Source organism: Balaenoptera ricei, chromosome 14 (assembly GCF_028023285.1).
Source record: "Balaenoptera ricei isolate mBalRic1 chromosome 14, mBalRic1.hap2, whole genome shotgun sequence".
Taxonomy (NCBI): Eukaryota; Metazoa; Chordata; class Mammalia; order Artiodactyla; family Balaenopteridae; genus Balaenoptera; species Balaenoptera ricei.
The window spans coordinates 47,569,333-47,594,268 of NC_082652.1; the positions used below are offsets into that span (position 1 = coordinate 47,569,333).

General features: G+C 34.2%; 1 protein-coding gene across 2 annotated transcripts in view; it reads right to left on the bottom strand.

The window, feature by feature from the left end:
- The window catches only part of TRAPPC8 (trafficking protein particle complex subunit 8), an 89,361-nt gene that overhangs the window by 34,369 nt on the left and 30,056 nt on the right, over positions 1 to 24,936 (bottom strand). For both annotated transcript variants that reach the window (XM_059894469.1, XM_059894470.1), the window contains 9 exons: positions 24,513 to 24,613; positions 20,758 to 20,863; positions 13,662 to 13,793; positions 9,580 to 9,804; positions 8,240 to 8,348; positions 6,614 to 6,808; positions 5,304 to 5,434; positions 2,324 to 2,398; positions 1,672 to 1,798 (listed from right to left, as the gene is read on the bottom strand). In XM_059894469.1, the coding sequence (XP_059750452.1) occupies positions 1,672 to 1,798; positions 2,324 to 2,398; positions 5,304 to 5,434; positions 6,614 to 6,808; positions 8,240 to 8,348; positions 9,580 to 9,804; positions 13,662 to 13,793; positions 20,758 to 20,863; positions 24,513 to 24,613 (1,201 nt within the window). The remainder of the gene's footprint in view (positions 1 to 1,671; positions 1,799 to 2,323; positions 2,399 to 5,303; positions 5,435 to 6,613; positions 6,809 to 8,239; positions 8,349 to 9,579; positions 9,805 to 13,661; positions 13,794 to 20,757; positions 20,864 to 24,512; positions 24,614 to 24,936) is intronic.

The following is a 24,936-nucleotide window of genomic DNA, read 5'->3' on the forward strand; positions in this document are numbered from 1 at the left end:
TTTGCAGAAGGACTACTAAATAGGAAGTTTTTGAAACCTATATTTAACCATAATGGCTATTAACCAAAAAGATCTATCTGACAGAACAGCTACTCATATTCAATATATATATTAATTTGAATTATTTCTGGATTATAAATAACTACATCTTCTTAATAGACTGCATAAAGAAAATTAAAGATAGTATAGGTAGCTTTCTCAAAATTAAACTCACTTAATAATCATGTGAGATTTTCCTCAAAAGCTTCCACACATTGCATGTAGGTGTGAAAAAAGCCAGGGTGTACAATTATATTTCCTGCAGGAATACTTAGAGACTTTAATGTGCTGAAGATCACCGTGATACTCCCAGACCAGACACACAATGCAGCATTTCCCATACCTCATCTGACCCAGATCCCTATTAGCATTTTACATAGTAAATACAACTACACTAAAACTTCAGAAAAATTCTGCTATAAGATGCAATTTAATAGTTAATTCAGGTTCTCCTCCCACTAATGTCATAAAATAACATATTTATTAATGCATATATTTGGTACCTTAAATGAAGCAATTAGATATAATTTATTGACAACCGTAACTTTGTGGTACTTGATTAAAATCCTAGGTAGGTACAGTGGGAAAGGAAAGAAGCTTCAAAAAGTTTTTAACACTCAGTTTACTTACTTAAAATATTCAAAAATTAGCAAGATTATTTATAAAAGAATCTTGTCTGGTGCTTTTCAACCAAGAATTACACATATAGTACTAAAATGCATAAACACCATACTCAACTTTAGTATCAATTTTTTGTTTATAATTTTTGAATTCTTATGGATTCATTCCACTTCTGTATACTTTTTAAAAAATGTTTTATTGAATTATCCTAGATATGCAGGCAAGTAGAAATATCCAGCTGAAGGTTAAAAGGACCAACAAATTTTCCAAGTGTTCCCAAAAGATTTCCCAATATAATCAGCTTTTGTAAATGCTAAATTCAAGTCTGCCAATGACTATAATTTGTTAAAAAAAATAATAAGACTTAGCTACTAAAATTAAGAGATAGAAGTGATGGATTTTATAGTAAACTCTCTCTCTAGCATCTTGTTAACTTAAACTCAAATAACAATTACAAGGTGATATTAGAAGGGTTCCATGAAATTAAAGGGCAAAAAAAAAGGCAAACCATGTTAAACATATATCTGGTAGTTTTACTCTTCAAAACTTTGTAAAACTTATCATCTGGTGCACCAAGAATATCAGCTTAACTCTAAATCCTACTGTTTTTACAAAACAGATGACAGAATTTAAGGTGTTTCACATCCAATGATATGAAAACACTGGTCTTTGGTTTGCATATTCAAAAAATAGAATATATTCAGACAATTTTTGTAGTGGCAGCAGACATCTCAACCAATGGTTAGAATATATTTAGTTAGAATTTACTAAATTTGGATCAATAACAAAAAAGAAAAATACATAGGGTAGAACCAAAGAATTATCAAAAATACGTCAGAAGGGAATAAAGTTGTTTATTTTTGAAGCAATGGCAGAGTTAAAAATAATCCAAATTATTCATTCTTTCATTTGATTAAGTGCCTTATTAAATGTACATTAAACTTATTTTTAAAATACCTCATTTTTCATTTTATTCTATGGAGATTTAATTATTAGTTTCTATAGCTTTACCTGTGTGACATCCAGGAAGAGCACCAATGCCATCTACTGTCATGGAGCCCTGAATAGTGCCAAGATTATAAACAACTCCCAGAATATGCAGCTCCCCTATGTGATGGGGAAAGAGCTTTAGCCTTGCCTGTGGAGATATTTAAGTCACTCTTATTATCTGTTTTCATAGTCTCTTCAATAGTACAATACCTAAATTCTGTAATGTTGCAGAATTTATATTTAATATCAATATAATTTAATATCAATATAAACTCATGACCTAAACTTAACTATCAATTGATTTCTCTTATAGAAAGCATTTTCTTCAAAAGAAATTTTCTAAATTCAGAAGTTATGGGCCTGGATCCTCATCAGTACTTTTAATAAAAACCAAAATATTCTGGTCAACCAAATATCATATGAAATTACAACACTCATCCCAAGAAGAAAGCAAAAACTTTTTTCACCAGGCTTCTTAGGAAATTAACAAACTAAAGGCCGCTGCAAACCTACTTTCCCAATCAATTTCCCCCCGTGCAATTCCAGTTTCCTAATATTCCAAATTTTAGTTTTTAAGAAAACTGGAATATAAAACAAACTGAATAAATGGATTTTTAAAATTTGTTTTCATCTTACTTTTAAAGACTTGACAGAAAAATAATGAAAAAATTACCACTTTAGATTCTTCACTATTAATTAAGAATTCTGAAACAACTTCAGTTCCAATCATTTCAGGTTCACCTTTTACCTGAAAAGTAAATTATGTAAAATATACATTCTAATGAATAAAGTATCAGATTATTAACATTTCTATGTATCAATATTTAAGAACAATAACAATAGTTATAGTTAGCATTTATTAGCTTTTCACCATGTGCTAAGCAATATGCAAAGTGCTTTGATTTCACTCCGGCAGTAAAGTCATGCAGTAGTAGGCACTTGATTTATTTTATTTTCATTTCATTCAGTCCAATTCAACTGCAGAGGATAAGTGATCTACTCAAGGTCACAGCCACCAAGAAGATAAAATCTCAAGAGATACAAGTTCAGTTGCTCATTGCAAAAAAATGGCCATTTAATTTAATCTTGCAATAAGAGCAAATTTTTTCATCTTTTACTCCGACCAGCCTCTTTTTCCAAATTGGCTAATTACACATGGAAAAAGTAATAACAGCTTAAGTAGGATACGTAAGATTGGTGGACAATAAGGGCAGTGCGGGAGAGCAAAAAAGTCCTGTCTCTTCCAAAAGCAGAGCTAAAGTTGGCTCACACTGGGGGTAAACTTAATCCTCATAAACCCTGTTTAAATTTTACCATGAAATTAGCTAATTGACACAAGAAATAAAAATTTCATTTCCCTAAATTCCAATTCAGCATCTTAGTCCATCACCAGTAGAAGCTCATGAAGAAACCCCAAAAGTTTGAAATTTAAAGAAAAAAGTGCAACTTCATTATACACAATGACAATTTTCACTTAACTTTAATAAACCTCCTTTAAAACCTAATATCTTGAACAGACTAACACACATCAAAAACTAACAGATCTTTTAAAAAAACTTTTCCAAGAGTGAACAATTTATACTCTTCTAATTTGTATTCCAGGCATCCAAAAAACATTAGAAAAATTACTGAGGTTGCTAAAATTCAAGTCAGAATAGAGCCTGGGAAACCTCAATCTTTCAAAACTATTCACAATAAGTACAAATAATCACAAAATGTCTTCAAATGAATTTAAGCAGCAAGACTTAAGACTTAATAAAGCAACCTTTAAAAAACTGAAAACGCTTCAAGAGAAATAGTTTAAATAGTTTAAAGTTAGTATAACAGACATCTTCTTTTAAGTTCTCTCTTCATAAATCAGCACCAAAATATTGGGATACTTCCCAATTTAAAAATAATTTTTACCACATTATTAAAGCATATAGCAAGGTAGTATAAAGAAGTGTAAGTAACATAAAAGATATTGGTGAATAAACTAATAAATAACTAAGTAAAAAAATGTACTCGCCCAAGTTATTTCGGTTACAATCAGCTGGGTAACAAAATTTCCTGCCTCAAAAATAACTATCTTAAATATATAAAGAAATTATTAGACATACATAAGAAAAAAGATAAATATAAATGAAAGTTATGACAATTCACAAAAGAAGAAATACAAAAACAAGAACTTCAACTTCACTAGAAATCAATGAAATGGAAAATAAAATAGTAAGACAGCATTTTTCTTAACCTATAAAATCGAGATTTTTTTAAATAAATAAGAATACTTAATCTTGCAAAGATGAGATACCCAACCCCATATACTGCTGGTGCAAAGCTTGCTGGTATGACCTTTTGGGAAACCAAGAGTATTAAAATATTTATTCCCTAAAATATTCTAACTTCATGGCTAGGAATTTTTCCTACAGAAGTAATCAGGATAAAAAACTATGTACCCAAATTTTCACCAATGAATTATTATAATAGTAAACAAATGAAAACTTCCAAAACTACTACCAATGGAGAGAGAGTAGAATAGCTTACAGATCATTCGTGTTATGGAATATTATACAAAAATGAAATATTAATATATTTAATACCAAAATATGCATATAAATACAGCATGAAAAAAGCAACATACATGAGAATCCCACGTATGAGGAAAAAACATACAAATGCAAATGATTAGAAAGGCATACTATAAGTGTTAAAGTAGTTAGTTCTAAATACTGAGAAGACAGTGAAATCTAAGAAGCAAAACAAATGAACAAACATAACAAAACAGAAACAGTCATAGATACAGAAAACAAACAGGTAACTGCCAGGGGGTGGGGTGGGAGGAAATAGGTGAGGGAGATTAAGAGGTACAAACTTCCAGTTGCAAAGTAAATGAGTCACAAGAAGTGTACAGTGTGGGGAATATGGTCAATAACTCTGTAACATCTTTGTATGGTGACAGATGACAACTAGACTTATTATGGTGATCATTTTAAAATGTACAGAAATAGCAAATCACTATGTTGTGTATCAGGAACTAACATAGCGTTGTAGGTCAATTATACCTAAAAAACAAATGAACAAACTCATAGAAAAAGAGATCTGATTTGTGGTTATCAGAGGCAGGGAGTGGGGAGAGGGGGAACTGGATGAAAGAAGTCAAAAGATACAAAATTCCAGTTGTAAGATAAGATACCAGAAACGTAATGTACAGCATAATAAATATAACTAACACTGCTGTACGTTATATAAGAAAGTTAAGAGAAAATCCTAAGCATTCTCATCACAAGGAAAAATATTTTCTTCTATTTCTTTAATTTTGTATCTATATAAGATGATGGATGCTAGTAAACTTACTATGATAACCATTTCTTGAGGTATGTTAAGTCAAATCATTATGCTGTACACCTTAAACTTATACAACGCTGTATGTCAGTTATATCGCAATAAAACTGGAAGAAATAAATGCTGAGAAGACAAAACAGTTTTACTTCTATCCTTATCTTCTTCTGTACTCTCAATTTTCAATAAGCATATATCATACTTTTTGTAACTAGGGAAAATAAGCATAAAAAAGAGTAACTTCAGCTCACTGAACAGAAGTTGAAATGTTATTACAGCATCTGTTAGACTGTTAACTGAAACATGCTTATTACAAATACCTTTTAACAACTTACTAGTTCTTTAACTTCTTCATTTTCCTTTCCACTGACATCTTTAGGTTGAAACTTCCAGAGCAATGACAAATCAGTCAACAAAAGTGGAACTTTCAAAGGGTTTCTAAAAGCCACTTCCACTGTTACTGGCTCTATAAAAGAAAGGCCTAAATTAATAACTTGAATAAACCCCATACATCACCCTATGCTTCAATTCTCTGAACACACCTTGCTTTCACAGCTCTGCATTTCTGCCTATCACCTTGTAAATGTCCATTTATTCAGGATCCAGTTTAAATTACCTTCTCAAGAAGATTTCCCCAATTTCTCTGTACCAAAGAATGTCATTCTGTCTTCTATATTCCAAAAGTACATTGCATATTCCTGTATTAAAGCCCCCACTGCATGGTTTTATAAATGCAGCTCACTATATTATGAGTACTCAATTTACTTTTGCACCCCCAACTTCTAGTCATATTTGGCATGCAGAACATTATCTTGAGGGCTTCCCTGGTGGCGCAGTGGTTAAGAATCCGCCTGCCAATGCAGGTGACATGGGTTCGAGCCCTGGTCCGGGAAGATCCCACATGCCACGGAACAACTAAGCCCATGCGCCACAACTACTGAGCCTGCGCTCTAGAGCCCACGACCCACAACTACTGAGCCCACGTGCCACAGCTACTGAAGCCCGCGTGCCTAGAGCCCGTGCTCCGCAACAAGAGAAGCCACCGCAATGAGAAGCCCGTGCACCGCAATGAGAAGCTCGTGCACAGCAATGAAGAGTAGCTCCCGCTCGCCACAATTAGAAAAAGCCCACACGCGGCAACAAAGACCCAACACAGCCCAAATAAATTAATTAATTAAATTAAAAGAAAAAAACAAAAAAACCCACATTATCCTGAATACACTGTAAACAAAACAAGTAAAAGCTGATTCACATTGTTGTACAGCAGAAACTAACACAACATTGTAAGGCATTTATACTCCAATAAAGATGTGGGGAAAAAAAACCCAAAAAAACCATGAACAGAAATTCAAGGGACTTCCCTGGTTGTCCAGTGGGTAAGACTCCACGCTCCCAATGCAGGTTGGATCCCTGGTCGGGGAACTAGATCCCACATGCATGCCACAACTAAGAAGTCCGCATGCTACAACTAAGAAGATCCCACAAGCTGCAACTAAGGATCCTGTGTGCTGCAAATAAAGATCCTGTGTGCCACAACTAAAGATCCTGTGTGCCACAACTAAGACCCAGCACAGCCAAAATAAATAAATATAAATAAATAATTAAATAAATAAATATTTTTTAAAAAGAAATTCAAGTATATCACCTCCTACAACTGTGAGCGGAAATCTTGAGTTATCTGAATAACTGTTCAAACAGTACTCTGTGGGGTGGAAGTTGGATGGAAGTACTCCTCTGTTGACCACAGCCACAACATGTTCCTCAAGTTCTCGCCATTGCTGAGAGGATTCAGAGTCATATTCTTGATCAAGACTTACATGAGTAGCTGCTTGCTTTTCACCTTAAAAAAAAAGAAAAAAGAAAAGTGTCACTATTAAATATACATATTTATTAACACCTGCCCTCAAATGAAATATATTTAAAATAAAAGTCTAAGGTATCCAAATAAACACATATACCATTCTTGCCTATTTCCAATTATCTGAGAGAAAAATATCCTCTTACTAATTCTAGCCTAATTGGAACTTAACTTATAATATTGATGCTTTTCTTCTTCTGACTCTGAAAGAACACATCTTCCTAGTCGTCTACAATTTTATATGAAGTATTTCAAACATACGAACAAAGCATGGAGAATAATATAACAAATACTTGTATATCAAAATTTAACAAATGTCAACTTTGTTATATGATCCCAAATTTTATTTAAAAATAAAATAAATGTTACAGATAGAGTTGATGTCCTCTATGTCACCCTCCCCAATCCTGTCACTCTCCTTCATCTCCTCCACTGGTACCACTTCTTCCCAGAGCTACTCTGAAGCTGAAGTATAGCATTCACACTCATATTTTTTATTTTTTTTACCTTACCAAATGAGTGTATACATAAACAATTCATAGAGTTGGTTTACATTTTTGAAATTTATATAAATGGAATTACATTTCAGCCATCATTCTGCAACTTTTTTCACTCAGCTTTATGTTGTAGGTATTATCCATGAAACCACTATGTGAATGTACCAAAATTTATCAATTCATTCCCTGCTGTTTTACTTTTCTTGCTACTAAAAACAATGCTGCTATAAGCATCCTGATAAAAATTTTTAAATAAATTACTAAATTAGCTCTTAAAAAGAAACATATTAAGCTCCAATTAAGAAGGCTTAAAATTACAAAGTTTACTTTAACATGCATAAAGACCCTTGATATATTTATACTTTTGGCCCAGGACTGCCATTCTATGGCTCAATGCTAAGGAAATAATTCTATGTTTTAAAAAAGTCTTACAACAAGAACAGCATAATATTGGCAACTGTTCACTGCATCTGTGTACATTTGAAATTTTCCATAATAAAATGTTAAGACAAGTTTTATCCACAAAAATGTCTATTACAACTTAGATTTTATATAAGCAAAAAGATGGAAACTATATAACAAGCAAATGTTACAATACTTTATATGCACTGAATGGAATATTTTACAGCCATTAAAAATGTTTATCAAGATTATGTAATAACATGAGAATTCTTTATATTATATAAGAAAAGTCATTATAAGTACGGCTATTTTGTTGTTATTGTTTTTAGTTTTTAAAGCTGGAAGGAAAACCCCGAAGTAGTAGCTCAGGTAGCAGGATGATAGATGATATGGTATTGCTGTTTATTTTCAAATATTCTTTAACAACTACACGTTATTTTTTAAATGGAAAAAGATGAAAAAACTTAAAAAAAAAAAGTCAAAAGGTAACAAAGCCAAATTAAACTTTACTAACCATCTGCTGGTCGTCTGTCGTGGCCAAAGAAAACCCGTGTTGCTGAACTGTTAATATATGGTAAAGGAAGCTGCGGTAAAGGACCATCTGGTGATAGCTGACTTACATTCTAGGAAAAATACCAAAGAAAAGAACAGTTTTTGAGAAAACTTCGTTATCTTCAAAATGTACTTCCTCATTTTTTAATACACAAGATATTAAAAACATGTTAAACAAGAATATTAATTACTAGTTTTACTTAATATTTTAGAGTCATAAAATTTTATAACTTGGAAGAACTTTAGATATCATTGATTGTGGTCCAAGAGAATCTCCCTAAGGTTACTCTGCTAGTTACTTCTCTCTGGATGTTATACCTCCAAATATTATTATTATTATTATTTTTTTAAGCCCACCACCACCCCTCCCCCACCCCACCGCTTTCCCTGCTTGGTGTCCATACTTTTGTTCTCTACATCTGTGTCTCTATTTCTGCCCTGCAAACTGGTTCATCTGTACCATTTTTCTAGGTTCCACATATATGCATTAATATACAGTATTTGTTTTTCTCTTTCTGACTTAACTTCACTCTGTATGACAGTCTCTAGATCCATCCACGTCTGTACAAATGACCCAATTTCATTCCTTTTTATGGCTGAGTAATATTCCATTGTATATATGTACCACATCTTTATTTTTGTATGTTTTTTACCTGGACTCATTATAGCATCCTATCTGCCAAAATTCTTACCCATATGATTTCAAATTAATAAAGTATAAAAGGATAATTATATTTTGCAGGACAGATAAAATATTTACTATTCATGGACCCTGAGGAAAAAATTACAACTTTCCATTTTTCCACAAAACAATGCTTTAAAGTTACTATCCTCCTGTCTCAGTGAAATATTTTTTCTTCCTATTAATTTTTCTGCATTACATCAAATTTATCTATCTACCTCCCACAGATCTGTATCTCCTTATCTTTCATAGGAAAAAGAGAGGAATGTACTTTCCAAATGGGGAGATAACCCAATATACTGTAAAACCAGTTATAATTCAAAAATATATAATGAAGAAACAGTCCAGAAAGCTCATGGCATCTTTTCTTTTTTTAAGATTCCAAGTACAGATACAAATGTTTACTGGAATATTAAAATTCTCTTTTATGAGAACTGTGGAAGGGCAACACAACTCAGATCTATGACCAAAAAGCCTATCCTGCCATATTAAGACAGATAATTGCATATATTCCAATAAAACCACTTATAAGACTCCTACTAGCTAGTACTGAATGTGCTTTTTGCTGAGAATAATGACAAATATAATTTTAACATCCACTCCTGAAAATCAGTGTTCACCTTGTAAACATAAAGATATTCTCTGAGGAAGGCCCCTTGCTGAGCAGCAGATTGTTTACTTTCATTGATTAAAATATGCCTAAAAGCAGACACAGCATTGTCCAGTTGCCTAAGAGTATAGGACTGACGTCCAATGGTGAAGTTAATGTGATCCTCTGCAAGAGACCAGCCTTTTCCTTTGTAAACTTGCATGGCTTGACAATAGCAGCGTAAAGCATGTTTCTTCTGTAAGAAAATATACAAAACAAAGTATTACAATCCAAATTTCTCTTGGACTGGAAAAAATACACACACACACACACACACGAAATCAAGTAACTGGTAATTAGTTCTTCCTCTAACAGACACTGGGATGATGAGGAAAATGAAACTAACATTTATGAAAACCCCTTTGCAATTACTGCTAAAAACCAAGAGGTCCTGAAGCAAACAAGTAGCTGCTCTGTGCAAGGGCAAGAAGTCTAAGAAGTCAGGGCTAATAATGACTTCATGAAAAACCATCTGGGAGTTTCCAGAGCAGTAGCACATGGAGTCATGAATGAGTTAGAGACTTGTCGTTAGCTTGTAGCTGAGAGCTATCTTGTAAAGTCTAAATTTTGTTATGGTCAGCTCTCTATACCACTGCACTGGGCTGAACAGCAATGTGTGTGCTAATACTGCATATATGAGTATGTGGTATAAGTATGTACATATATTTATTGGTCTTGTTTGTTTGGTAGTGATAGAGTTTGGCATCCTTTTCTTCTGCCCACCGCTGCATCCTGCCACACCCATGAGCAGATATTTGGCTTTAATTACATATCACTGCCACCCTCTGAACTCAGACAACCTCCATTCTAAAAATGGGATTTGGTACCAAGAAAAAGCCTTCTCTCCACCTAACCTTTTGCTTCAGACTAAATTCTTGTAACCACTCCTCCCTCCAGGGCAGATTTACAAATTCTGTACCATGTTTAACCAGAATTGTTCATTTTTTTAGGAAATATTTTCTTGAAAAGAGATAAAGAAAGCAAATCAAAATCATCTGCCACTTGATAGCATGCAATAAGAACAGTCTCTCTTTTGTGATATTCTTACAAAGATACCCGATTTGAATCTCAGGATGAGGAAACATCAGATAAGCCTAAAATGAGGGACATTCTACAAAATAATTGGCCTATAATCATCAAAAGTGTCAATATCATAAAAGTCAAAGTATCCTTCTGAACAGGATCCTTCACTATAAAAGACATTTAGGGGGCAACTATCAAAACCTGAATGGCGTCTAAGGATTAGATAGTAGTACTGTATTAGTACTAAGTTCTTGATTTTCATTGTTGTTTTATGGTAATACAGGAGAAAAAATTTTGTTTCTAAGAAACAGGAAATATGTCCTAAAGTACTGGCGGGTACTGGGGCACCAGGTACACAACTCTCAAATGGCTCAGGTAAACAAAAGCTTCTGAACTGTGCTTGTAACTTTTTTATAAGTTTGAGATTATTTCAAAATAATTTTTAAGTGATGTTTCTTTAAAAAACAAAAAACCCAATCTCCATACTGCATTTAGTAAAGGAACACAGCTACTGAATCTTAAAAACTGAGAGATACAGAGAAACAAACATATCTAAAAGTGTCACGTTCAAGTGCATTTTTTTAGGATCTCTTGAAAAAGCATCTAAAGAGATTTAAGAGGTAACAAGGATTTAAAGTCTGTCTTTTGAAGTAAAAAATAGAAAGACTGTCCAGGGTATTCTGGGCACAAACACCTTCTCCAGCACTTTCTTAATTTTTTTTTTTTAACTGTAAAAGTCTCTCATAATGTCAGTTCTCTAACTTTAAATACCTTATACATGTTCATATTCTTAATGAAAAAATTGAATTATAAAAAATTTCTGGGGACAAGTAATTCAACATGAACTCACAATCAGAGAGGACTGAGAAATGACATTACTATATATATAATCTCCTTTATGCTCCTCACTCATCCCTCCCAATACACACACCTGTTTTTAATGGAAATGTTATTAAAAAGTTGGTGCTTCTCAGAAACAACCTGGCCTCAGTCAGAATTACATGCCCTATGTGTGCCCTATCTTCCAAGGAAGATACTGTTCTTGACAAACTTCAATGGGACATATATTTGCTTTTCCAATAGGTCTTCATTACCAGTTATATTTTCAAGTTTCCACTACTTGAGAAAGCGATTCCCTGGGTTCAAGGTATAGAGTGGTCACAAAGCAGCAACCTACCTTGGAATCATTAACTCCATGAGATAACTACAGCTAAAGATGATTATTAGGCCAGAGAGCAAATGTATGTCAACCTACCACAATGTAGCCATTTTTAACTTGATATGCATTTCCTAGAAGCAATATGCCCTGTACTTTTAGAAGGTAAATACAAGATCCAATGACATCATAACCACAAATGAAACCATTCACAAAAGCGGACAAAGATGTGGAAAAAGGATAACTTATTTTTAATGAGAGACACACAATCATTCCTAATGGGGCATATAATTATTCTTCTAAGGAAAGGAAACCACATGCTTAACACATTTTGTAGATTTTTGAATAACACTTTTAAGCAAAGATAAACAATGGAATAGTATGTTTCAGATGCATTTTATACTTACTATGGAAAAAGAGCTGTGAAAAATCAGAGCTTTTTTATTTTTTTTCCCCACTTCAGAGCCTGAGAAATTCTAATACATAAAGTACATCAAATTATTATAAAGACTTTTAATTTTATAAATATTTTTACAGTTTTGTATTTAATATAAAGCAAAGTCACATATTTTCTAACTTGCCAGTTTCCAAAAATAGAGGGAGGAACCCAAATCTTGAAAAGTTGGTTTTTAAAAATCATGGCATTCTTACATGAAATTGAGAATAATTTTAGAACACCTTTATTTCTTTGTATCTTTGAAATAACATATAATTTACAACACTGGCATGTTCTGGTTATCGCAGACTTTGAAAAATGTATGTTCATAATAATTCTTATTAACTAAATTCAAAAAAATCCTCACACTCCCTGACTAGATTAAAAAATTCCTTAAGAGACAAGACATGTTAGTTTTACGGGTGTAAGCTCAGCTCCTAGCAAAGTCCCTGGAATATAGAGATGATTACTCAATCCACACTTCTATCTATATTTACAGTAAACCACCGTATCTCAACTGCTTTTACCACTCTAGAAAGTGGTAACTGCCTCTAGAAAGGTCCCTCCAGCTAACGCTTAAAAGGACAACTGGGGCCAGAGAATCTCTCTAAATTAATAAAGATCTTTTCCAACCCAACTGCTCCCAGGGACAAGAGACAGAAGATTGCTACCCATTAAATATTTAGTAAATACCATTAAGAGACATTCTGAGAGAAAATAGAAGACCAGAGTTGAAGTAGGGAGGGTTTAATCGCCTTTAAGAAGAATTAAAATTACTTAAGTGCAGTATATCTGGCCTTCACATATATGATTTAGTTTAACCTCACAAAAATTGGGGCAAAATTCCAAATTTTATAAATTAAAAGAAAACGGAGGCTCAAAGACATAACTTTAAAAAGTCAAGTTGTGAGTAGATCAAGATTTAAACTCAGATTTGTCTAAATCCAAATCTCATGTCCTTACCAATATAACACATTACCTCAGAACAAAATTTAATTCCATCTTTAGAACTTGAAATCAAAAAATTGACAAATTGGGGCTTCCCTGGTGGCACAGTGGTTGAGAATCTGCCTGCCCATGCAGCAGACAAGGGTTCGAGCCCTGGTCTGGGAAGATCCCACATGCCGTGGAGCAATTGGGCCCGTGAGCCACAACTACTCAGCCTGCGCGTCTGGAGCCTGTGCTCCGCAACAAGAGAAGCCGCGATAGTGAGAGGCCCGCGCACCGCCATGAAGAGTGGCCCCCGCTCGCCGCAACTAGAGAAAGCCCTCGCACAGAAACGAAGACCCAACACAGCCAAAAACAAACAAACAAATAAATAAATAAATTTATTTTTTAAAAAAATTGACAAATAACATACATCTATAAACTAAACAAATTATAACAAATAAAAATTAAAATAAATAAATTATTTTCTTTTTAAAGCAAATGCACTCACCTGCCCTGCTTTACTAAACCGGTGGCCTGCCAGTATCATATGAAACGCGTATTTTCTAACCATGGGACTCTTCATGTTTATAAAGCAATGTGCCGCCTGTTCCAAAAGAAGTGCACTTCGAAGATCAGAATCCTATTGAATGTTAAAGAAAAAGAAGGTTAATTTCACAAAATTAAAAGTAAAGAGGTAATTAGTGAAAAAACATTTACTTTCTTAAAATAATATATAGCATACGCAATATTTAACTTAGGAGTATCTGAGGGCAGAGATCAAGAGACAATCCAGTCTTGATGATTCTTTCTTCCAATAAGCCAAATTAAAAAAAAGTTCAAAAAAGTCTCTATCATGAAATATTTCCTTTTGCTTTTCATAGAGCCAAATGTCTGGTTATGATATGCCCCATGTAATAAATCTGTGAAGAAATGCAATCTCTTTTCAAATGGCAAAAAATAATATAAACTGGGAATTTAATACAGGTATACTGATTTAAAGATAAACCAGAAAATGGAGTACAGAAAAAAATAGATTCACACCAATCTAATTTCTTCTGGAAACTGATCTGTGCCATACAATAGCATACGTCCATCCATCCAAGAAAAAAGGAAAAATAGAATGTGTGTAGATCATGATATAATCTAATCTACTACTCTGTCCTCTATCAAGTTTTACTGTACTTAAAAGGAATTCTCAGTTTTTGCTCTAGCTCAAGAGGGTCAAAATGACTGATTTGCATTAAAAAGTCCAGAAGGTTTCCCCTTCAAAGATTATCACCTACTGTTAGCATATTAGTTAGTAAATGGTACAACTCAAATTAGTTTCCACTTCAACTGACTTACAACAGAGTCTAAAAAAACCACATACTACATTTATAGCCTCACCCGTAAGGACAACCTTTCAAATGACAGAGCCATCATCACTTTACAAATAACTGAGAAAGTACTGAAGGTTGCTGATCAAGCATCAACAACATTTTCACCAAACTTTCTCTAGTTTTTCAGCTATTCTCAAGCTGAACTTACCATGCCCTTCCATGTGTTCTGCTGCCATTATTTTCCCCAGGGAAAGTTGAAAACAGAAAACATTGACTTTAAATGCAATAATTTCAACAAATTATAGTTACATCAAAAAGTGTTCATAGACCATTGATTACTGTAACTATCTCTGTAGCAATCATAAAATTATATTAGAGCGGAAAAAGATCTGAGGAGACACTCCAGAAAGCATTCAGTAAATGGTAGATATTATTAATCTATTTCAACCCCCTCATAACAAAAACTAAATGATCAGATGATTTTCTTAGTTAACTAAATCCAAAAGCTAGTGAGTAGGAAAATTAGGAATATACAATTAACAAAAGCAGTTCTTAACCAAGGGTTTGCATCGGAATTACCTGGGGAAGGTAGGGAGCTTACTTCTTTATTTTTTTAGGAAAATGTTTTCTTCTTAAAAAATTATTAAATACAGCCTCTTTTTTTCCTTAAAGAATAAATGTTTGAAGAAAAAAAGTGAGTATCTTTCTTTCCCACCTCATTCCTCATCCAATTTGCCAGAGGTAACTACCATTACCAACATGGTGCTGGTTTGTGTCATTTCTCTCTCTCCCTCCCTGTACTTACATGTTAAATACAACAGTTTTTTTAATACTCATACTTCCTTATGCATAAATGGTATTATACAGAGTATTATCTTGCGTTTTAACTTAATATCATGGACTTCTTTCCAAAACATCTACATCTCTCATTTCTTTTAAAGCCACATTGTATTCTATTATATAAATGTACCATAATTTATTAATACAGTCTCCAATTGATTGATTTAATACTGCCACATACTTTAATTACTACAAAAAATGCTTCAATAAACATCTTTACAAAAAGATTTTTCGGTAACTATACAAATATTTTTATTAGACAAGTTTTTGGATGTAGAAGTGCTGAGTTAATGAAAGCTATGCATATACTTCAAATTCCAATTAATATAGCCAAACTGGTACAAAAAAAGCCATACCAGTAAAAATTTCCATAAGAGAATAAGAGTTCATTTTCCACTCAGCCAAAAATCATTTTTTTAAATTTTATCACTTTCATAAAAGAAAAATAACACTTTGTTCCTCAACATACATTTCTTTAATAGTAAGGCTGTTCATCTTCCATATGTTTAAGTGTCTTTGTACTTTTTCTGCGAATTGCCTATTTATGCCCATTTGTGAATGGGTTTTTGTGATTATCTGGTTTGTAAGAGCCCTTTGTACACTTAATTAATATTAGGCCTCTGTCATACATTTGCAAATAGTATTTCCCAGTTTTGACATGAAAGAGTCTATTCTTTAGTAGTCAAACGTACTATATCTTTGCTTCTATGACTTCAAAATACTGTATCAAACTAAGAAAGAATGTTATCATTCCTAGATTTTAAAAAATGTTCTCCCATATATTCTTCCAGGTTGTTCATTTTTTCATATTATAACTTAATCAAGCTATAATTATATTATCATGTAATGAATAAGATAGGAATCAGCTAGTTAGATGTCACAATACCATTCAGTGAATAACCTAACATTTCCCACTAATATGACAAAATGACAGCTAATTATATGTAGTATTTAAATTCTCATTCTATTCCATTACTCTGTCTAGTCTTATCATTGTAAACAGTTTTAATTTCTAAAGCCTTATAATACATTTTAATATCTAGTAGATTCCCTCTAATTACTTCTTCTATTTTGGAATTTTAGGTTTCTCAATAGAGTCAGTTTAAGTCCTATAAATTTCTTAAGTTTATTCTTAGCATGCACATGCACCCACGCACACACACATACATGCACACACACAGCATAAAAACATTTTTTTAATTGCCTACAAAGCTTCATTAACCTGCAAAACCCAGATGGGCTGCAATCCTGGACATTCTGAATAAAACAAGGAATATACCCTAGATATCTTTGATGGTGTGTAAATGATTCTAATGTACAATTCAATTGAGAACCAGCACAGTAAACCCTCAGCATTCTGAACTTTAATTTGACTGACCAATTCAAGAGAGACCCGGAAGTCCACAGCATATATTAATTTAGCTGAAGCAAAATTTGCCTCCTGCATCCAGTAAAACTGTTTGCTGAGAAAGAATCGATTTGCAGAGCTAAAGACCCTGCACTCATATCTCACTGCAGCCTTTGTTCTTCGTTTAGGTCCTGTCTTACAGTGACACCTAAAGTAGAAAAAAAACACTGCTTTGAAACCAAAAAATGGCCCTGAAAAGAATGGCAACTGCCATCTGTGTTGAAGGAAGAAAAGTGGAAGAATTTCACAAAGTGATAGTTTTATCCAGAAAGCAGAGGCTTTCTTTGAATGAGCTGAAGAATAAAATTTTATTTTAGTGTTAGTTCACATCCACGCTATGACAAGTCTATCATATATGCTCTATAAGGAACTAAGGAAAAAACCCCATGATACCACTTCAACAAGAACTCCAGCCTGTGAACTTTGCCCACAGCCAAGATATAATTTTAACAAAAGCTGAAAAGGCAACACTAACTTAAAATATGAAGATAAATATAAGGGAAAAAATCATTTGAGGTAGAGGTTTCCATAAACACTTCCATAGAAAAAAGGCACCCGCTGCACAACCTGAACTGAATCAAATCTCAAGGATGGCATGGCACTAAGATTTTTTTTCTTTGCCTAATTGTGCAATTAACAGGAAAGGTGCTAGCAGCTGAACGACTTACCACAGGAACAGTTCCTCCCAAGCTGGAGAAACTTACAAAAAACTGGTGCTATTACTATATCCTTGATAAGCTGATTTATTGTATTTAAATGGAGTAACAGACAAAAAGGGTTATATGACCAGAATAAATGTTCAACACAGAAACAGAGACACAAGGAGGGGGAAAGCACCATGTTTTAAGCACCAAATTTAGACACACTACCTATGTGCTACTAAATGTGACATGTTTCATCACTAAACTGGGTTTGCTCTGCCATGCTGAAAATGCCAGGGCATAACACAAGAATAAGACCCACTTGCCCATAAACTTACAGTGCAAAAAATAAAGTCAAAGCACAACTCTTTTCATCACAGCTATCTTTTGCTATAATGGTATTAACAAAAATCTAGGAAAAACAATTCATGAATGTCAAGACTATGTAACTCAGTTCCCTACCCTCAGGATGAGTACATTTTTCACTTCATACAGCCTTTCTAGTTAACAAAATTACAATAAATACAAATTATTAGTTAAAATTTAATAATCTTAGACATATTATGCCTAGCAGTCTTTACTTTCAAGTTATCTCAAAGAAATATCTGACAGGTATAGTAGAAAAGGCCATTGAAAATCACAATTTCTGGGGAAATATATCGCATTCATCCCCATCTGTCACCCCAAAGCAGTAAATGACAATGATAAATTTCCTAGAATTTCATGACAAAATAAATCATCCAGGTTTGAAAAAGAAAGGTAAAAACAAAGAGTTGGAAAAAAAAAGAATAATGAAAGAAAATAATAACGTTACAATGCAGACGGAAGAATTTGCTCTAAAGAAATTTTACTCCAAGCTCCTAAACCATAAATTCCTTTTACATTCACTGATAACTCCTAGGTTGAAAAACTCAGCAACATATTCAAACCCAAGTTAAGATTATTTATTATAATACAGAACATCAACACACTCAAGAACCTATATTCAGCTCTAACAAATAGTTTCTGTTTGACAACTGTTCATACTGGTCAGTGTCCATGCAGTATCAATTATTAAATATTTTTAAAATCATCCCTTAGCCTACTTAGTTATAACTGACAGAAACCTTTTTAGAATAATTAATGGTTCAGTTCAAAAAACATCTGTAAATCATATACCATGTGTCAAGCCCAGTGTTAGGCACTAGGGATAAAAATGTAGAAAGTTGGGGCTTCCCTGGTGGCGCAGTGGTTAAGAATCTGCCTGCCAATGCAGGGGACACGGGTTCGAGCCCTGGTCTGGGAAGATCCCACATGCCGCAGAGAGGCTAGGCCCGTGAGCCACGACTACTGAGGCTGCGCATCTGGAGCCTGTACTCCGCAAGAAGAGAGGCCGCGATAGTGAGAGGCCCGCACACCGCGATGAAGAGTGGCCCCCGCTCGCCACAGCTGGAGAAAGCCCTCACACAGAAACGAAGACCCAACACAGCCATAAATAAATTAATTAATTAATTAAAAAAGAAAAAAAGTGTAGAAAGCAACCCAGTTCCCTATCCTCACGAAGTTTACAGCTTAAATATAATTTCCAATATAATATGACAAGTCAGGTCTCAGAGCATATATGAGAGGACAGGACAGAGACACTTAGAACAACCTGGGTACTACATACAAATATCTGAAGGATATGACTGATATCAGGACTACTAAATTAAGGTGAAGAAAGAGGAAAAGGGCCAAAGTCCAAGAGAAGGACATTAAGGACATGAACCAGGACAGTAATAGGAGGGATTTTAAAAAGAGAAAGAGAGAGAAGTAAAATATGTGAAGACATAAAAACATGTTTAAGAAGTTAAAAAAAAAAAATCCCCTGGGACTCCCCTGGTGGTCCAGTGGTTAAGAATCCGCCTTCCAATGCAGGGGACATGGGTTCGATCCCTGGTCAGGGAACTAAGATCTCACATGCCGTGGGGCAACTAAGCCCACATGCCGCCACTACCGAGCCTGCACACTCTAGAGCCCGTACACCATAACTAGACAGAAGCTTGCGCACCGCAACAAAAGATCCACATGCCACAACAAAGATCCTGCATGCCACAACTAAGACCCGATGCAGCCTATTTAATTAATTGATTGATTAAAAATCCCCTAATTGTGTCACTGACAGTATAGAAGAATATAGGAACATCTCAAGTAGTTTCTGCCCTGAGCAAATAAGGAGCTGGCTGGTTATAATTTAAGATCAAGATCTATAAGGTAAGAAAGTAGAAGTTTAGTTATTGCTATGTTGACTCAAAGGTGCATTGGAAACACTCAAGTAGGTTAAGTCTAAAAGGCAGTTGGCCATTCAAATCTAAAGCTCAAGGAGACGCCAGGGCTGGAGACAGATTTGAGAGTGAAAATCGTAACTGTAAATAGATTACCTAAAACATGTATGAAGTAAAAAAGTACAATGGTCCAAGGATTAAAACCCTAGGGAACATTAATATAAACACAAGGGTGTTTGATTTTGTTTTTTCTGTTCTTGAGCATTCATCTAAAAAACATGTCTTTAACCATACTTACAAAGAATTACTGCCATTCTTTACAAGCCTATAGTCAATGCAACTTAATGTCTGTTGGAAACCTTCAACAGCAACTATTTAAGTGAATTTCTTTTTCTCCCTTTTGAAATATTCATAATATAGATTTAAAAAATGCGTAAGATGGGGGCTTCCCTGGTGGCGCAGTGGTTGAGAATCTGCCTGCCAATGCAGGGGACACGGGTTCGAGCCCTGGTCTGGGAAGATCCCACACGCCGCGGAGCAACTAGGCCCGTGAGCCACAATTACTGAGCCTGCGCATCTGGAGCCTCTGCTCCGCAACAAGAGAGGCCGCAATAGTGAGAGGCCCGCGCACCGCGATGAAGAGTGGCCCCCACTTGCCGCAACTAGAAAAAGCCCTCGCACAGAAACGAAGACCCAACACAGCCATAAATAAATAAATAATTAATAAATAAATAAATTAATTAAAAAAAAATGCGTAAGATGATTTTTTAACAAGTTCATATGAATGAAAACAAAATTAAAAATTCCTGAGTAATTACTTTTTAAAGTATCAATTTTATATTAGGAATGATGTATATGCATGTTGCTTTAAATATTGTTATCCATAAGTCAAAACCTAATTCATAGAAGACATACAGTGCATGTTTGTGGTTAATAATCATGCAGGCTTAAAATCTGTAAATAAAATAAATTCAGTTTATAGAATACTGCAATTAAAATTAATTCAACAAATTACTAAAGTAGCCAGGTTATAAATTCCCAAAGAGAGATACCCCTCTAATTTTGTTTTGCATATCCTCTCAAGAAAAAAGAAACACTTTTAAAAAAATATGAAACAGTACTAATTAGAACAAATACTACACAGTTTTAGTACCTCACTGGTCAACCGTATTAGGAGAGCTGCAGCCTCTGAATATTTGCTTTGGCTTTTTAAGATTTCAGCACTGAGCAATACACATCTTTCAGCCAATACCATATTCCTAGAGAAAAAAAGGCAAGAAAAATATAATTAGCACTACAATAATATTTTAGTACATCATAGTAAACATGTGTTCAACAGAAGTTTCCAATTCTAGTTTTTAAGTAAAAAGAAATCCATGTCCTTGTTCTCTACTTACCAAAAAACGTTAAAAAAAAAAACTTCAAAGAATTCTCATAACTCATCAAAATTTTTAGCATTGTATAATTTTGTAGTAAGACTACAATACAAAGTCACATTTCCTGTATGAAAAAAGCTAGAACCCAACTCGTATCTCTGAATAAGCAGTTAGTTAACAAAACTTGCTTTCAGACATAAAGGAATATAAACATTTCACCCAGATTTCTTTTTTCCTTCCTTATTGCAAACTCTGGTTATGTGTGTTTCATTTTACTGACTACTTTTAGGAATAATTAGGCAATTTCTCTCTGGTTAGTACTATTGAGTGAGATGTTTCACTTGGAGATAGCATGGAGCCAGTGTTGCCTGACTGTTACTGAGCAAAATCTTCTTTGTAAAAACACAAAATCAGTTGATTTTTCTTGTGGACAACTACTATCAAAAATCTAGAGCTGTATTATTTATTCTTGAAAATAATAAAAATAAATGAAAATATTTTTTACTGTGAAATTACAAGACGGAATCCTTTTGTTGAGAAATACACTTGACCACTGAACAGTGCAGTCAAAAATATGCAGTTGGCCCTCGGTATCCACAGTTCCACATCCATGGATTCAACCAACCTTGGACTGTGTAGTACGGTAGTATATATTTCTTGAAAAAAATTCATGTATAAGTGGACCCGTGGGACTTCCCTGGCGGTCCAGTGGTTACAACTCCACGTTTCCACTGCAGGGGGAACAGGTTCAATCCCTGGTTGGGGACCTAAGATCCCGCATGCCGCACATCGTGGCCAAAAAAGAAATGGACCCACACAGTTCAAACCTATCCTGTTCAAGGGTAAACTGTAGCAGCAAAGTTTTTCTCATTTTACTTTCTAATTCTTATACAAAAATATACCACTTGACCTTAAAATTACAACCAAAGATTACTAACTTAAAGGTCATTCTGAACAGTGATAGTTTAAAAATACAATTCACTACTTTCAAAATTACTGTAGTGATCTGCCATAAACTTTCTACAAATCATGATTTTTTTTAGAAAAAAATATCTGAATATCTGAGAATGTTTTAATGAATACAAAAGACTAACTCCTCCTTGCCAGTACCTACTCACATACTACAATATGCTCAAATGTGCTCAGTTCTTAAATCTTCTTCTTAAGTAAACTTTACAAATCTTAACACAATTGTTTTATTTTTATCCTCAGCTATTTCCCCTTGTGATCAGCTATGAAGTCACAGGCTACCAAGTTCAGGACTTTATATTAATTTGTTTATTAAAGCAAGATTTTAAAAAGTCATTTGTGTCCGGCAGTGGAATTACTAAAGATTCAAGTGTTTCTATGACACAATCCCTATCTGAAAGCAGAAACTGACATGAAATAGATAATAAACAGGGTACCACTGATTTTTATTATGATTTGGGGAGATAAAGGAGGGAAGGGAAAGCTTCAAAAAAGAAATGTATAAAGATAAATAGGATTGCATCAGTTAAAAAGTGGAGCCTGGCATTATAAGGGCATTGCAAAAGTAATATTGTATTTCCTGTACTCAAGAAAATTTATTTACATTTTAATATTTCTGAGACCAGGGAGCTTCTTAAAATTGATATGTATAACTAATGCAGTGTTTTCTAATTTATCCCAAAATATCTATTAAATTGTTGATAAACCTTACCAATTATGGTAACTTAGAAAAAAGATTATAAGGTAAACGCATGTCAGTTAAGTATGTATTTAGAAAAAGCATATAGTCTGCTATGAACAGGAGGACAAAACTGGATTGCCATGGCTTATTTGGCTATCTGGGTCAATTGGTATTTTCACTTTTCTTTTGCATCACTCCATGTGCATCTCTCCAAAAGCTCTGTGCTTCATGAAGACAAGGAAAATCTTTTCAGAGAAAGGACTTTACTGCTCTGGCTTCCTTAATGCCTCATTCTCATAGTTCTTCTACCTTTTGAATCTCTCTTTTTCGGAATCCTTCAAAGGTTCCTCTTTCACAGAAGGCTGTTTCTCCTGCCAGAAACTCCAAATATATTCTCAAACAGATTATACGAAGTATTCTATACAAAGGGCAGGATTTGATACTGGCTCCACCATTTATTAACTGCATACCCTTGGGCAAGTTAAACTCTTTAAGTTTCAATCTCCTTGTCTATCAAATGGAATAATAATAGTATCCACCATTTCATAGGCTTGTTGTAAAGATTAAATGAGCATGTAAATTACCTTGGCATAGTGGTAAATGCTGAGCACTAAACAAATGTTAATCATTATTACTAGTGTTGTGTTGTAAACACATTGCTATGACTACTACTTCTACTTCAACATTATAGGACACAAAACTGCCTTTGTGTCTCTGACTCTAACCCATCCATTCTACATAGAAAAGTCATATTAATCTTTCTGGGGCTTCCCTGGTGGTGCAGTGGTTAAGAATCTGCCTGCCAATGCAGGGGACACGGGTTCGAGCCCTGGTCTGGGAAGATCCCACATGCCGCGGAGCAACTAGGTCCGTGAGCCACAGCTACTGAGCCTGCGTGTCTGGAGCCTGTGCTCCGCAACAAGAGAGGCCGCGATAGTGAGAGGCCCGCGCACCGCGATGAAGAGCGGCCCCCGCTCGCCAAAATTTGAGAAAGCCCTCGCACAGAAACGAAGACCCAACACAGCCAAAAATAAATAAATAAATAAATAAATTTTTAAAAACACACACACACACACACACAAAATCTTTCTGAAAAATAACTTTTATTATGTCAAGGCTCTACTCAAATATTCAGTAACTCCCCCATTTACTACTACATAAATCTTAACTACAGCTTAAAAATAATAATGAGAGTTAATGCTCCCCCATGCTGATTTCTCTCAAAACACCTTTCCATATATACAAACCCTCTAACCTAGCTAGCCAGGGCTCTATTCCTTTTCAGCAGTAATGCTGTATCCAAAACATTGTTCCTGCCAATCACAATTACTGAAATGTCTTTATGGCTATCAACTCCCAACCACCTTTCTTTCAAGGTCTGTTCCTCAAGCATACCATGACACCTTCTCTGGACCAGTTCACAGTCTCCTTTACAGGTGGTAAGTTCTAACTCCCATAGAGTTTCAACAGAACTCACTATGTGTACAAAACATTTCTCATTTTCTTCCCTGAACCATTATTTAAATCTCTGTGTTTGCCTATTTAACAAGGAAAGTTCAAGCTAGCTAACTCCTGGCTTAACAGTAGCTAAAGTTAGAGATGTCCCCAAAATATAAATCACCCTCAATAGAACAAATAACCTCAACATTACATGTAACAAATTCCTAACCACATATCCAAACAAAATTGGAAAGGAAAGGAAAATGTAGTAAAACCCTAGTTTTAAAAGATCATCTCACCTTATCTATGGCTATATTAACTTGATTTGGGAGCTTATTTAAGTTTAAAGCATAAAAAACAAAGAACCATTTCTATCTAATAACCATATAAATGTCAAATTTACCTCTAAACGGACAGAACATAAACATTCTAGTCACCTACTTGCAGATATCCCTGTATGTCTGGATTGCTGTATCCATATAATGTGCAGGGTATGGCCTGGGTGCTCCTGGCTGAAGGAACGCTGACACTGCTGCCATTTCCTAGAGGAAAAGACATGATTTATAGTATTTCAAAAGGAGAATATTCTTGTAGTTTAGCATCCAGGAAGTCTAAAAATTGGAATGAAGTTTGCTGAGTTTTTTTATGTATCCACATATATAAATCTGATAGCCTAACGCAGACTTGGAAAATATATTTATATGCTTTTAGTTTCAAAGTTCTCTAGTCAAATTCCAAAGTCTGTCATTCAGTATTTAAATGAGTTTTTTCAAGAAGACCTAGTAAACCATTTCAGTCATGGTATATATATAACTCCACTTTCAGTCATGGTATATATATAACTCCACTTTCAGTCATGGTATAT